Raw genomic sequence first — 12,179 nt, 5'->3', positions numbered from 1 at the left:
AGGTTCTTTGGTGAATCACCTGAGCATCATTTCTAGCAGGTGAGGATGATGGGGTGGTGACTCAGGGGCAGAAGCCCAGGGTCTGGGAAAGGCCAGTCTGTCACCGTGTTACAGCCCAGCCCAGGTCCCTCAGGTTGGGTGTGTTTAACACTGAGGCATGTATGACAGTCACAAACCATAGAGAGGGAACAGTGTCAGGGAATGCCCATCTGCCCCCAGCACTATTTGCCCCCTTGATCCACAGATCCCTGGCCAGACCAAAAGTTATATCTGACCTGAGGAAGCTGGCCGGCTGGGGGTCATTGGCCCATCACCTGCGGACAGGTGGCTGTTGGTTGTTGGCTTTAGCATAATCCAGAAGGTTGTGTTTGGCCTGTTCCTGGCTGCTGGTCCTTGTTCCTGGTTGCTGGTCATCATTTGTGAAGGGTTGAGAGAGGTGGGCACGTGCAAGGGTCCCTGCTTTAACCCAGAGGCAAGAGCTCTGGCCTGAAGCCACAACTGCAGCCCCAGCTTTATTTTCTTATTTTATTTATTTTTATTTTTAATTTGTTTTTTTTTAAAGAGAGAGAGAGGAGAGAGAATTTTAAAAAATATTTATTTATTTTTTTAGTTTTCGGTGGACACAACATCTGTATTTTATTTCTATGTGGTGCTGAGGATTGAACCCAGCACCCCACGCATGCCAGGCGAGCACGCTACCGCTTAAGCCACATCCCCAGCCCCCAGCTTTATTTTTTTTAAAGTAGTTTTAGATTTACAGAAACACTGAGATGCGCAGAGGATTCCCCCCCACCCCCACCCCCTGCACAGAGTCTCCCCGTGCACGGATATTACTATGACGAATCCGGACGATGTCCATGGCTACTGATGCCCAGAGTCTGTGGGGCGACTGCATCTTGCTGTTGTACAGTTCCATGAGTTTGGACAAATGTGTCACGTCACTTACCTCCTGTGACACTGTGACAGTGTCATCCAGAATGGTCTCCCCACCCTGAAGTTACTATGCTATGGATCCGTTCCCTGGGCCTGATTATCATTATGAAAGCAGAAAATGGTCGTCTAGGGGGAAGAAAGTAAGAACAAATATTAAGCTTTCAATAAGCTGCGTAGGAGCCGGGCGTGGTGGTTTCTGACTGTAACCCCAGTCACTCGGGAGGCCGAGGCAGGAGGATCGAAGGTTTGAGGCCAGCCTGGGCAACTTAGCGAGTCTTACTGTCTAAAAATAATATCAATAATAATAACAGGAGATGAATGATAATATATGAATAATATTCATAATAATACTATTTATTATATGACTATGATAGGACACGGATCTGGACTAGTGACCAACGTGTCATAAAAAGAGAGACAGATAGTGATCAGAGCTACTGAAGGAGAAAGGGGACCAAGATCCCTTCTAAAGTGAAGAATAAGGAAGAAGAGAAATAAACTGGCCCTGAGTGATGGCCTTTGGGGTCTAAGGCTTTCGGCGTATTACATTTATTCATTTAATCTGAACACAGATGCCACCGGGTAGGTTCTAGAATTATCCCATGTGGCAGATCAGAAAGCACAAGTACAAACAGCCGAGGACCCACAGAAAGAAACCTGCTCCAGGATCTGGGCTCTTAACCCTCAGCATTTGACCTCATTTTCACTACAGCCCCTACGGGATGGGTTAGTTACGGTTCAGTTACTCCAGGGGAGGGCCCGGTGACTCAGAGAGGTTCAGTAACCAGCTTAAAGTTGCCCAGCTAAAAAGCTGCCTGCAGAGTCCAGCGACTGCACCCAGGTCTGTCTGTCTGATGTCCACACCTGGTGACCTTCTGTGGTGTGTGGGGCTGTCTCCTCTGAGAGGCAGGATGGGTGAGATTGCTCTGGGGGAGCAGAGGGAGGCAGTTTGAAGAGAAGCAGCAGGGACAGGGATTGGTCCATTGTTTTAAACAAGAGGCGAGGCGCTCACAGTCCCTACTTTGAAGTGCTGAATAACAAATTCCGCTGGGAGTGGAAAGGCGAGAAGCTACCAGGTTCTTGAGCTGGTGTCAAATGTGCAAGGCTGGGGACACCAGAGGAAGAGGTGGCCTGGGAGAAACTGGGGCAGGGTTTGTTTGAAGAGGACGGGTCTTAAATAGATGCAGCTACGGATTACATGCAGGGGGACCAGAGGGTCATTATTTTTCCTCCTTCCCCTCCTCCTCCTCTTCCTCCTCCTCCTTCTTTTCTGACCCCCCCCCCACCCCACGGAGAGAGCCCGCATTTGAAGGAAAACAGCATTCAAAGGTGGGCACAGAAGATAACCAGTTTGACTGCAAAGGGCAAAGCAGTTCAAAAAGAAAACAAGACCAACCCCCTCCGCCCGCCTGGTCTGACTCGGTTGGTAATAAAATGCTATCGGATAAACGGAGCTTGTGTAAACTAATCCCAACTCCCACTCACAAGTCAGTATTAAGTTTAGGAATGAGAGAGGAGAAGACACCGACTTGAAATTAGTTGCAATTGCTTTACCAACACTGCCCGCCTTGGATTCCGCATCTGTGACCCCTCCCTTCCCACGGTGGAAGCCAGAGCGGGACTGTCAATCAGACACTTCCCCAGACGGTCCATGGAACCGACTCCCCTAAAGTGAAGAACCCTCAGCAATTAGCAAGTAGATTCCTGATGATGGCTAGGAAAACCGCCAGTCTTGCTGTGCTTAAGGGGGACTTCTGACTCTCCCCATTGTCTCTCATTTGCAATCGATGTCTCATTCAAGGCCAAGGTCAAGTTATCAATCTTTATTATAGATGCCCTGGACCAGGGTGTCTGGAGCCTCTACCGCCACAGAGAGATGTCCGGAGACAAACGCTCCCCTGCCAAGGACTGTTGGCAAGCAGGCTGCTGCCAGGTAAGCCAGGGAGACTTGCGGGCAATACCCAGCATTGCCTGAAGGGGAGAGGGCGGCTCCCAGGTAGGTTCTGACCAGGTGGAGGCCCAAATCCAAAAGGTCCGGGGTGGCACAGAGAGCCCAGTCTTTGGCTGAGCAGTGACTGAGTCCTTTTGAGGAATGCCTTTACCTTCTGAGCCTCAGTTTTCTCATACGTAAAAGGGGCATAACTAATCCCCTGCCTAGCAAACCTTCTGGGAGCACTAGAGACAAGTTTGTTGAAAGCCTGTTGGTGCCTCGCTGGTTTTATAGGCTCAGATGACTCTTGACTTCCCGTCTGACCTTTCCAACCTCAGGAGGTCAGTAGGTAATAATGATGTCCCACGAGGCTCTCCCCTCAATCTCCTGCCAAGAGTTCCCATAAACATTTTATTTGGGGGAGGCCTGACCTCAGAAGTCCCCCAAGGGGAAAAGAGAAGCGTATGGCCAAGTCGGAATGGGGCTGGATGTCTCAGCCCCTGAATGTCCTGTCTAGCTACAGCCACATATCTGCAAGGAGCTGGGCTTTTGGAGGCCTTTGCCTCCCATCAGATATCATTTTCTTGGGTTCATCAAATAACCTTGAACATGCTTCTCACACCTAGGGCTAGATTTTAGGCTCCCTCCAAGGACTAAGCCGCTCTGTGGGCATCCCTACCACCCCACCTTCCTCCCAGCCCCAGCACAGATGCACACACATGCCACACCACCACCTGCTAGCAGCCCGAGGCAGCCTGGGGAGCAGTGGTGAATCTGAGTGGAGTTTGTTTCACATCACATGTGAGGAAGCAGGAAACTTCATTTCTCCATATGGGGTCGTGTTCTCAGCCCTGATTTCAGATATAAAAGGTCTCAGGTAAACAAGGTCCTGGATGCTGTATATTAGACTAGCCCTTGCCAAGGTCAGACCAAGCCAAGACACGGTGCATCCTGGCAATAAGTGGTTATGTTGCCAAAAACAAAGAGAGCTGAAGGGTTACAGTTGAGGGCACTTAATAGCCAGCAAGGACATGCTGCAGAGAGGAGGTGTGTGTACGGGGGTCCTCTCTGCCCTGGGAGTTTTCTCCATAGTGTTAAGCCCTCCACAGAGAAGGGGGTAGAACTGAACCTTGCTCAGGCTGCAGACTGGCTCACAGTGGCCCCTATAGATGAAGAGTGATTGAAAAAAATAAATCAATAACCTCAGTGGTGCATCCCTGTAATCCCAGCCACCTGGGAGGCTGAGGCAGGAGGATGGCAAGTTCAAGGCCAGCCCTGGCAACTTATGAAGACCCTATGTCAAAATTGAAAATAAAAGTAAAAAGGGCAGGGACATAGCTCAGTGGTAGAACACACCGGGTCCAATACTGCAAAAATAAATAAATGAAGTAGCACAACAGTTGCTTGAGAAGGTTTGATGCCTTGGGAGAGACCAGCAGAGATCAGAGTATTGAGTAGGTCCCGGGTAGTCCGACTGAAAAACTCAATCTCTCTCTCTCTCTCTCTCTCTCTCTCCCTCCCTCCCTCTCTCTCTTTCCCCCCCTTTTGCTGTGGACCTCAGTCTACCTGTCTATAAAGTGGTGCTAAAATACCAGCTGTGGGGGGAGCAAGAAACAAAGTGAAATGCAAGGGTGACACAGTAACATGAGGTTAAATAGTAATCATTGGCTCTTGCTGGTCAGGTCATTTATGCTTTTTTTCTGAGCATTTGGTATGGATCTTCTCACCTGGACCTTGCTGCTCCCCAGGAGCTGGGCACACCTGTTAGGGAACCAGAGGCTGGGGGCAGTTAGATATGCTTAAGGTCAAATAGTGCCTCACTGGATTTGGACCTGGTGGTAGTATGCAAACCGTGTTAGTAGTTAGCGGTCTCTCCTGAGCTTGGCTGTGTAGATGTCTGGGAATGGGTCCTCTGAGGGAATGGCTCAGTCTTAGGATTTGTGTGTGGCTTGCGGCACTGGGGCATGTTGTCCCAAATGACAGGCTTGCCTGGCCTTTTCAGAGAGGCCACCGGCATCTTCCCACTCAGCTGGGCTTTAAGATGGCAGCCTGGGCTGCAGCCACTGGGCGCCCAGCCTACAGGCAGCTCAGTGTCCCCTCTCTGGACAGGTCCAGGCTGTGCTATGCTGTGTGCGCTCTTCTGATCGCCAATATCCTCCGCCTTTCCCTGTCCTGCTTTCCAACCCTGCCCTGTCCAGGAGCTCAGCATTTCTGAAACCTTTTGCTCATCCAAACCGACAGTCAGTCCCAGTCCACTGCTGGGATCAGCTCACCAGCCTTGCACCAGTTCCTCTCCTGGATTGCGATCGCCTTGCTCTTGAGATAGAATTATGCTTTTGATTCCCCCGCGCTTTTGCCCTGTTCCCACCTCCCACTAAATTAGAAGCTTCTAAGGGCTGAGAGCTTGTGTGCTGTTTCTGGGTTTCTTGACAAAGGACATTTGGTGATTGGATGTTGGACTCTCCAGCAACATCAGTGACATTCTTATCTGCGATCCTCCCACTCCCCCAAAATAAGCCTTTTCAGAGCACACGAGGACCCTGCACATCCACGGCTTGGCATTTGGCTCTGTGTCCGCTGTGCCTTCCTGCCTTTGACCGTAATGACTTCAATTTCTCTCAAATGCCTTTGTATTTTATACTCGCTTCAATTAGTGCTAATAGAACAACACTTTGCACCTTTATTCGGTCTCTCGTTGGACAGCTCAAGAGCATTTTACAAGAAAGTATTAATTATTCCCATTTTACAGGCAGCAAACCTGAGGCAAAGTCAAACAGTGACTCAGTGGCAAAATTAGGACATGATTTTCCCTCTCTGTTTTCAATTGTCTGCCCATAATCGCCTGGTCATGCTCTCCGTCAGCGTTAAATTACTGTTTAAAGAAATGACATGTCAAGCTCTACTGTATCCTTATTTTAAAGAATATTTGCTATTTTCCTGCCGTAGAAAACTAGGATGTCCTTATTTAGAAAATATACACAATAGCCGGGCACAGTGGCGCAGGCCTGTAATCCCAGCGGCTTGGGAGGCTGAGGCAGGAGGATCGTGAGTTCAAATCCAGCCACAGCAACTTCTGGAGGCCCAAAGAACTCATGGAGACCCTGTCTCTAAATAAAATATTTTTTAAAAGGCTGGGAATGTGGCTTAGTGGTTGAGCACCCCCCCAAAAAATACATAAAATATAGAAAATAAGATAAACTTCATTCTGAATTCATGGCCTTCAGGCAACGTTAGCCTGATTTCTTTCGGCATTCTAGATACATATAGAAAGTGTATAGAAAGGTCTTTGTAGTTGGACTCATGCAATGATCCTGCTTCCTTCTTACCATACAGTAAACATTTCCCCATGTCACTGCATGTTGTACCAAGCATGTTTAATGCCCACCAAATATATCGTCATTTATTTAATGGTTCCCATATTGTGGCCCACTTAGGTCATTCATTTCAGTTGCTCTTTAGTTAGTCTGTTTGGGTACCAGGAATATATTTATGATGGGAAGATTTGCATTTTATTTTATTTTTTAACATCGATGCTTTTCAGGTCATTTATGCTTTTTTCAGAGCATGTGTGTGCATGTGCCTGTTTTCATAAGAAAAAATATGGTTGCTAAATTAGAGGCCCCCACTTTCCTGGCTTCCTTCTTTTACCATCCACATCTCTCCCCAAGAAAACCCAAATGTTGACATCCTCTGAGATTCTGCCCGGGTTCAAGATAGCTACTTAAACCTCTAAAGACATTATAATACAGACTCTCAAAAAAAAAAAAAACAAAAAAAACCTGACACTAGATCAAATATTTAATGTGAACAGAGCTTGAGGGAACGAAAAAAAGTTTTCTATTCACTGCGAGAAATATCAGCTTTCCTATTTTCCATTGGAACAAGCTTTCGAAAATCTTACCAACCACACTTACCCAGGAAAAAAAAATAATATACAATCTGACAGTGCTTATGACAAAAGAAAATCTAATTACATTTCATGAAAACAAATCTTCATTCAACTCCAACTGTATAAATTCAGAGATGTGTCATCCAGAACCTTGTGGAAGAAATGGAACAATGCTGTCCTTTGTACTGCAGATACAACTAAAAAAAAAAAAAACCACCTCGGGTCTGCGCTGTATATGTCCCGGCACCAGGGACATCATTGTACGTTCAAAATATTGAATGGCAAACTGATATTGTCAGAGTAATATTAATAACGAAAGCTCCATATAAATAGAAAGCACAAGGCCCTGGTCTCCCAGGAGGAAAGAAAAGGAGTTAATATAAGGTCTTAGCCCAGAGCTTGAACTTTACATTAAGCAAGATAATAATAATATTTATACAGTGTTTTACGTATTTCAAGTCCTTTCAAGCTACTAGGTACACTATTAATTTCTAGTGATTTAGCGATGACATCAGCGGGAGTCATAGAGGATGGCCTTCATTTCAAAAGCAGACAGGAAATATCAAATATGACATATTTGTGGCCATCTCATGAGAAGGGGGTAAAAAGAGGAAACGGAGATGGAATTTTTCCTAATAAACTGTCAATACCAAGAAAATGTATAGAAGTTTGATAAAAAGAGATTGAAGCCAGGGAATTAGTGGCTGGCGAGGTGGGGGGAAGAAAGAGGTCCCCTCTAGGATCCTGGAAGTCCCAAAGCCACAGGATGTATATTCCAAGTGGAAGCCACCTCCATCTGAAAGATGAAGATGTTTGCTTTTTTTTGTTTTGTTTTGTTTTTGTTTTTGTTTAAGGCCAGCGGAGAACAGAATGTAATCATTAGAGGTGCAGAAAGACACCCGGAGAGGGTGTCATCGATATATACTGTTTAGAAGGGAAAGACAGGGTTAAAATGGGAGGTGGGCAGGAAAGAAGTCTTTGAAGATTTCATAAAGGGTCTTGGAGACTGAGAAAGGCTCTCACCAGAGACAGGCGGAGAAGGTGGTGAATATGAGAGTCTGCTATTTAGAAATCATTACAGTCGCCGCTTACAAGTTTGGCAGGTTCTTGGTACAATTATATAACTACACGTACATTTGGCGGATAGAGATGAATTATGTACTATGCGTGTAATTACATGTAGCCAAATGGGTACTTTTATTTGGAGGGTATTTACATAGCACGGTGAATAGTGTACTTAGAAATAATTAACATAAAGTATTATTTAAAAAACAAAACAATTAAAAGTAGTTTGGTTTTCTTGGGCTCCAAAAAAATAAAAGAATCTGGAATCTTCCTTTTATTTATTCCAGTAGTTGATGCCAAACCATTCTGAAAGCAGTCGCCAAAGACAAAAAGGAGAGCAATTTCCCTCTGTTGGGCATAATCTTTTGATTTAAGGAAAAGGCCTTCTCACATTTAAAGTGTCTCGAAACTTCTGTCCGGCTTTAGATATTCCGGAATGGAATATCTAAAGCCGGACAGATTGTTTTACAAACTCAGGAACCTCGAAGGAGTATCTTTATTTTTATAATTTTTTAGTTGTAGATGGGTACCATACCTTTATTTTTATTTATTTATCTTTATGTGGTGCTGAGGATCGAACCCAGTGCCTTACTCATGCTAGGCAAGCGCTCTACCACTGAGCTACAGCCCCAGCTGTCAGATGAGTATCTCCATATGGTTTTGAACTTCTGTCTTGTAAAACTGAGATTCTCCATACAATTTATTAGGACTACGATTCCTTTCTGTCCTGAATAGTCATGTCATTATGATTTATGATTATTTGTGAATAAATTTTATGAGGTCGCTTTTGGCACTATGTACTGTTGCTGGTTATCTGCACTATTTCTTGTTGAAAACTATTCGAAACCAAATCTCATTTGGATGCAAAAACTATTTAGACTATGAATGAAGGTTTTAGGATGGATTGCTTGATATTTCCTTTGAAGCATATCACATAGGATAGATGATTTCCTGAATTATTTTCACTTTTTTTGGGAGTTTGGTTAAAAACTCTAGATTTTCCCCCAAATTTTCCTGGGGATAAGGTTTCTAGGGAAAGTGTAACTTTTATGGGTCATAATAAATAAGATATTAGAACATAAAGACTTCTTTTGTATGTGTGAGGGATAAAGAGTATGACTTTTTTTTAAAATAATACCCTACAGTATAAGACATTCTTCAGTTTGGAACAATTTCTTGGTGGTTAATTCCTTCAAGGAATTAGGTCAAGAATATCTGAACAATTACTAAGTTTGAGTTTTTGGAAAAAAAAAACTCAATGTATTTTTATTTCTTGGGGCTATTGAAGCTGGATGAGTTTAGTGATAATCAACCCATGTGGTCATTTTGGAGAATTTGCTGATTTTCACCTAAATGGATTTAATAAAATGTATGTAGATATCAGGAAGGAGGAGAACCCACCAAATGCAATGAGGTTAGGGAACAGTGAACCCTAGAAGATACTGCCGTTTTCTGCACGTTATATTAGTAGTATCATCTCTTCAGCATGGTCACTCAGTTTTCTTTTTAAGGCAAAATAAAATGGGTCACAAAAGAAATTTAGGAGGTCTGAGCCCATGCATTAGTCATTTGGTTACCTTATTTGATGCTAAGCTATATTTCATTTGAAGGTGTCAGGAACAAACGTCATTTGAGTGAATCCTCCCATCTGATTACTGGGGGCTTAATCTTGAAAGCTCAGGCTGGGGAATTAGTCATGTACTGTGAGCTTTCTTCCCCTAAAGGGAGAGCCAGAACATTAAAAAGTGACCAAATGCCTCTGGATTGTTTTTCTTGTGCTTCGTGCTAAGTAATATCAATTACATGTCAAGGTGCTTTTTGGTTCTGGGCCAGTTCTCTTGCTGATCTATCTCTTTCTCACACTGTGTTCTGGGAGGTCACAGCCATTATTGTGTTGTTATCTTTGTGGGTGACAGAGGATACCTAGGTCCTAAAACCTTCCTCTTTTCTTAATAATTTACACAATACAGAGCTTTGTAGATCCTTCTCTAAGAAGGATCCTACTAAGATCCTTCTCTTAGGATCCTAGTAGGTCCTTCTGAGCCTTTACAGTATTGTGGGGGGGAAAATAGTCTTTACAAATAGATTTAATTTACTCTTACACTTACTCAAAAAAATAAAATGTACTTTAAAAAGTTTAAATTTTTTTTTTTAGATGTTGATGGACCTTTGTTTTATTCATTTATTTATATGTGGTGCTGAGAATTGAACCCAGTGCCTCACACGTGCTAGGCAAGCACTCTACCACGGAGCCACAACACCAGCCCCCCACCCCCACATTTTTTAAAGGTCTTTTAGGATTAGCTCACTCAACCAAGATGATTTTAGGTAAGTGGTTTATCTTGAATGATTTTCCTTTCAAATTGGTAACATTTTGTGTTATGAGCAAAGTCATCCTTAACTTCTTTTCCCCCTGGAGAGAGCAATAAGGCTTGTGTAACCCCAAACTCTGGTAGAAGTTTAAAATTTATTTAAACAGAGCTTAACCTCTGGGTCACCCAATGTAGTGTTTCTCTACTAAGTCAGGTTAACATGTAAATAATATAAATATAACCAGGAATGTAACAAGAGTATTTAATACTCATCAACTTTATTTCTAAAATATTACTGTGGATTCAGAACCCTGAATTCCAACCAGATGTACTTTTGGATTATTACACAGGTCATATATATTTCACTTTTTTTTTGGTTCAAACCCAGGGGATAGACACGATAATTAGATTGAGAACATCTGTACCAAATCCAAACCATTTCCCCGATCCTTCCCCACGGGAGGAATTTTTTTTTTTTTAAAGCCCCTGCACATTTTATTTGTCTAGCCACTTTAAGGGCAATTCCTGGGTCTCCCTGTCTGCCACCGCACACACACAAGGGGAAGGCAGATTGTCCCCAAGTTTGGGAAAAGAGGAGAATAGTTGCAAGTGGCAATGTTCAGTATGGGAATGACTTACGGTGGCAATGCCCCTTCCCGCCAGGAACCTAGCTCCGGAACAGGGCGTGGCCAGACACAGAGGCTTGTGCGCGCGGGTGGGCACGTGCGCCCGGACCCGAGGACCCGAGTGTCGGGGCGCAGCTGCCCTCTACCGGGCGTCGCGGTCGGAGCTGCAGCGCGGCCGCGGGCCGACGGCGCGCGCCAGCTCAGGAGCCCCACACGGAGGCAGCCCTTGGCCACCCGACGTCCGCAGTGCCTGCCCGGCGACGCGTCACAACCTCTCGGCCGGAGGTCGCGACGCTCCTTCCGACACCCGCTCGCTCCCACCCACCTGCTTCCTGCCTCTCCAGCGAGTCCAAGCTGCGCTGGGGAAGCAGAGCGAACCCCCTTCCAGACCTCGGGAGCCTCCCCTCGATGTAAAGGCCTCTGGCCCCAACGCAAGACCTGGGGACACATGTGCTCTCTAAATTCGGGGGACTTTCATTCCCACTCCCTTCGAAAACGCTGAGTCCACTTTTCTGATCAGCGCTAAACCCTCGAACTCAGTTGAAAAGCAATTATTTTCCACTTACATGTTTTATTTTGTATCCCATACAGATTTTTATTTACATATAATTTTCAAGATTAAGGAATTTGAGGATTTGTTGTAACTAATCACACGTTAAATGAAGTGCGGGAGAGTAGAAGTACAGTTTCCCTACTGGAAACTCAAATTCGCGCTGTGTGATCAATCAAAGATGATGATCGAAAAATGGGTGCTTGGGCCAGGTTTCTGCAAAGAAGGAAATCAACAGAGAATTTGTTTTGTAGTTCGCATTTTAGCATTTCTATGCACTGGGGCCACTTTTTTTGTTTGGAATGAACATTTCCTAACCTTGGTTACCCTAAGCAGTAGAAACAGAGGTGTCTGGGGTCCTTCTGGAGAAGCAGTGTCCGCTGTGTGTGTGTGGGGGTACTGCCCTGTGCTCCAAGACTTTCCTGTCATGGCCTAACCTGGAGCTACCTGGGCGAATGGGGGCCGCGGGGACCCCCGAGCCACCGCGGTTTCGCAGTGCATACTGGTGCGACAGCGGGAACCGTGCGGCCCCGGCGTAGGGGGATGAACTTGTGCAGCGACCTAAGGGTCAGAGCTGGTTCCCCCCAACTCCACTCTCCCAAACGTGAAACGCAGTTCCTGGAGCGCGGTCTCCGAGTCCCGGCTCCGGCGCAGAGGGGCCGAAGCGCCACGGTCAACGGCCAGCGCGTCGCGCACACGGGCGGCTGCGTGGGCCTGGGCCGCGCGGGGTCGGGGCCTGGGCAGGTGGTCGCGGCGGCTCAGCGTGCGAGCAGAGGGGCGAACACAGCACCGGCGTCCGCCTCGCGCTGCGCACGGCCCCACGCGGGCAGCCAAGAGGGGATGCGCTAGTCCGCCCGCGACCCCCGGGGTCCAG

At 45.8% G+C, this 12,179-nt stretch overlaps 1 protein-coding gene across 3 annotated transcripts in view; it reads left to right on the top strand.

The window, feature by feature from the left end:
• The first annotated feature begins 2,744 nt into the window (after positions 1-2,744).
• The window catches only part of Cux1 (cut like homeobox 1), a 328,005-nt gene continuing 318,570 nt past the window's right edge, over positions 2,745-12,179 (top strand). The window contains exon 1 of one of the 3 annotated variants that reach the window (XM_048789985.1): positions 2,745-2,866. In XM_048789985.1, the coding sequence (XP_048645942.1) occupies positions 2,810-2,866 (57 nt within the window). In that variant the 5' untranslated portion in view covers positions 2,745-2,809. The remainder of the gene's footprint in view (positions 2,867-12,179) is intronic. The other 2 variants (XM_048789984.1, XM_048789983.1) reach the window with 2 other exon arrangements.

This window comes from Marmota marmota, unplaced genomic scaffold (genome assembly GCF_001458135.2).
Source record: "Marmota marmota marmota unplaced genomic scaffold, marMar, whole genome shotgun sequence".
NCBI lineage: Eukaryota > Metazoa > Chordata > Mammalia > Rodentia > Sciuridae > Marmota > Marmota marmota.
The sequence above is the reverse complement of the archived record's forward strand: the minus strand, read 5'-3'. Positions and strand labels throughout refer to the sequence as shown.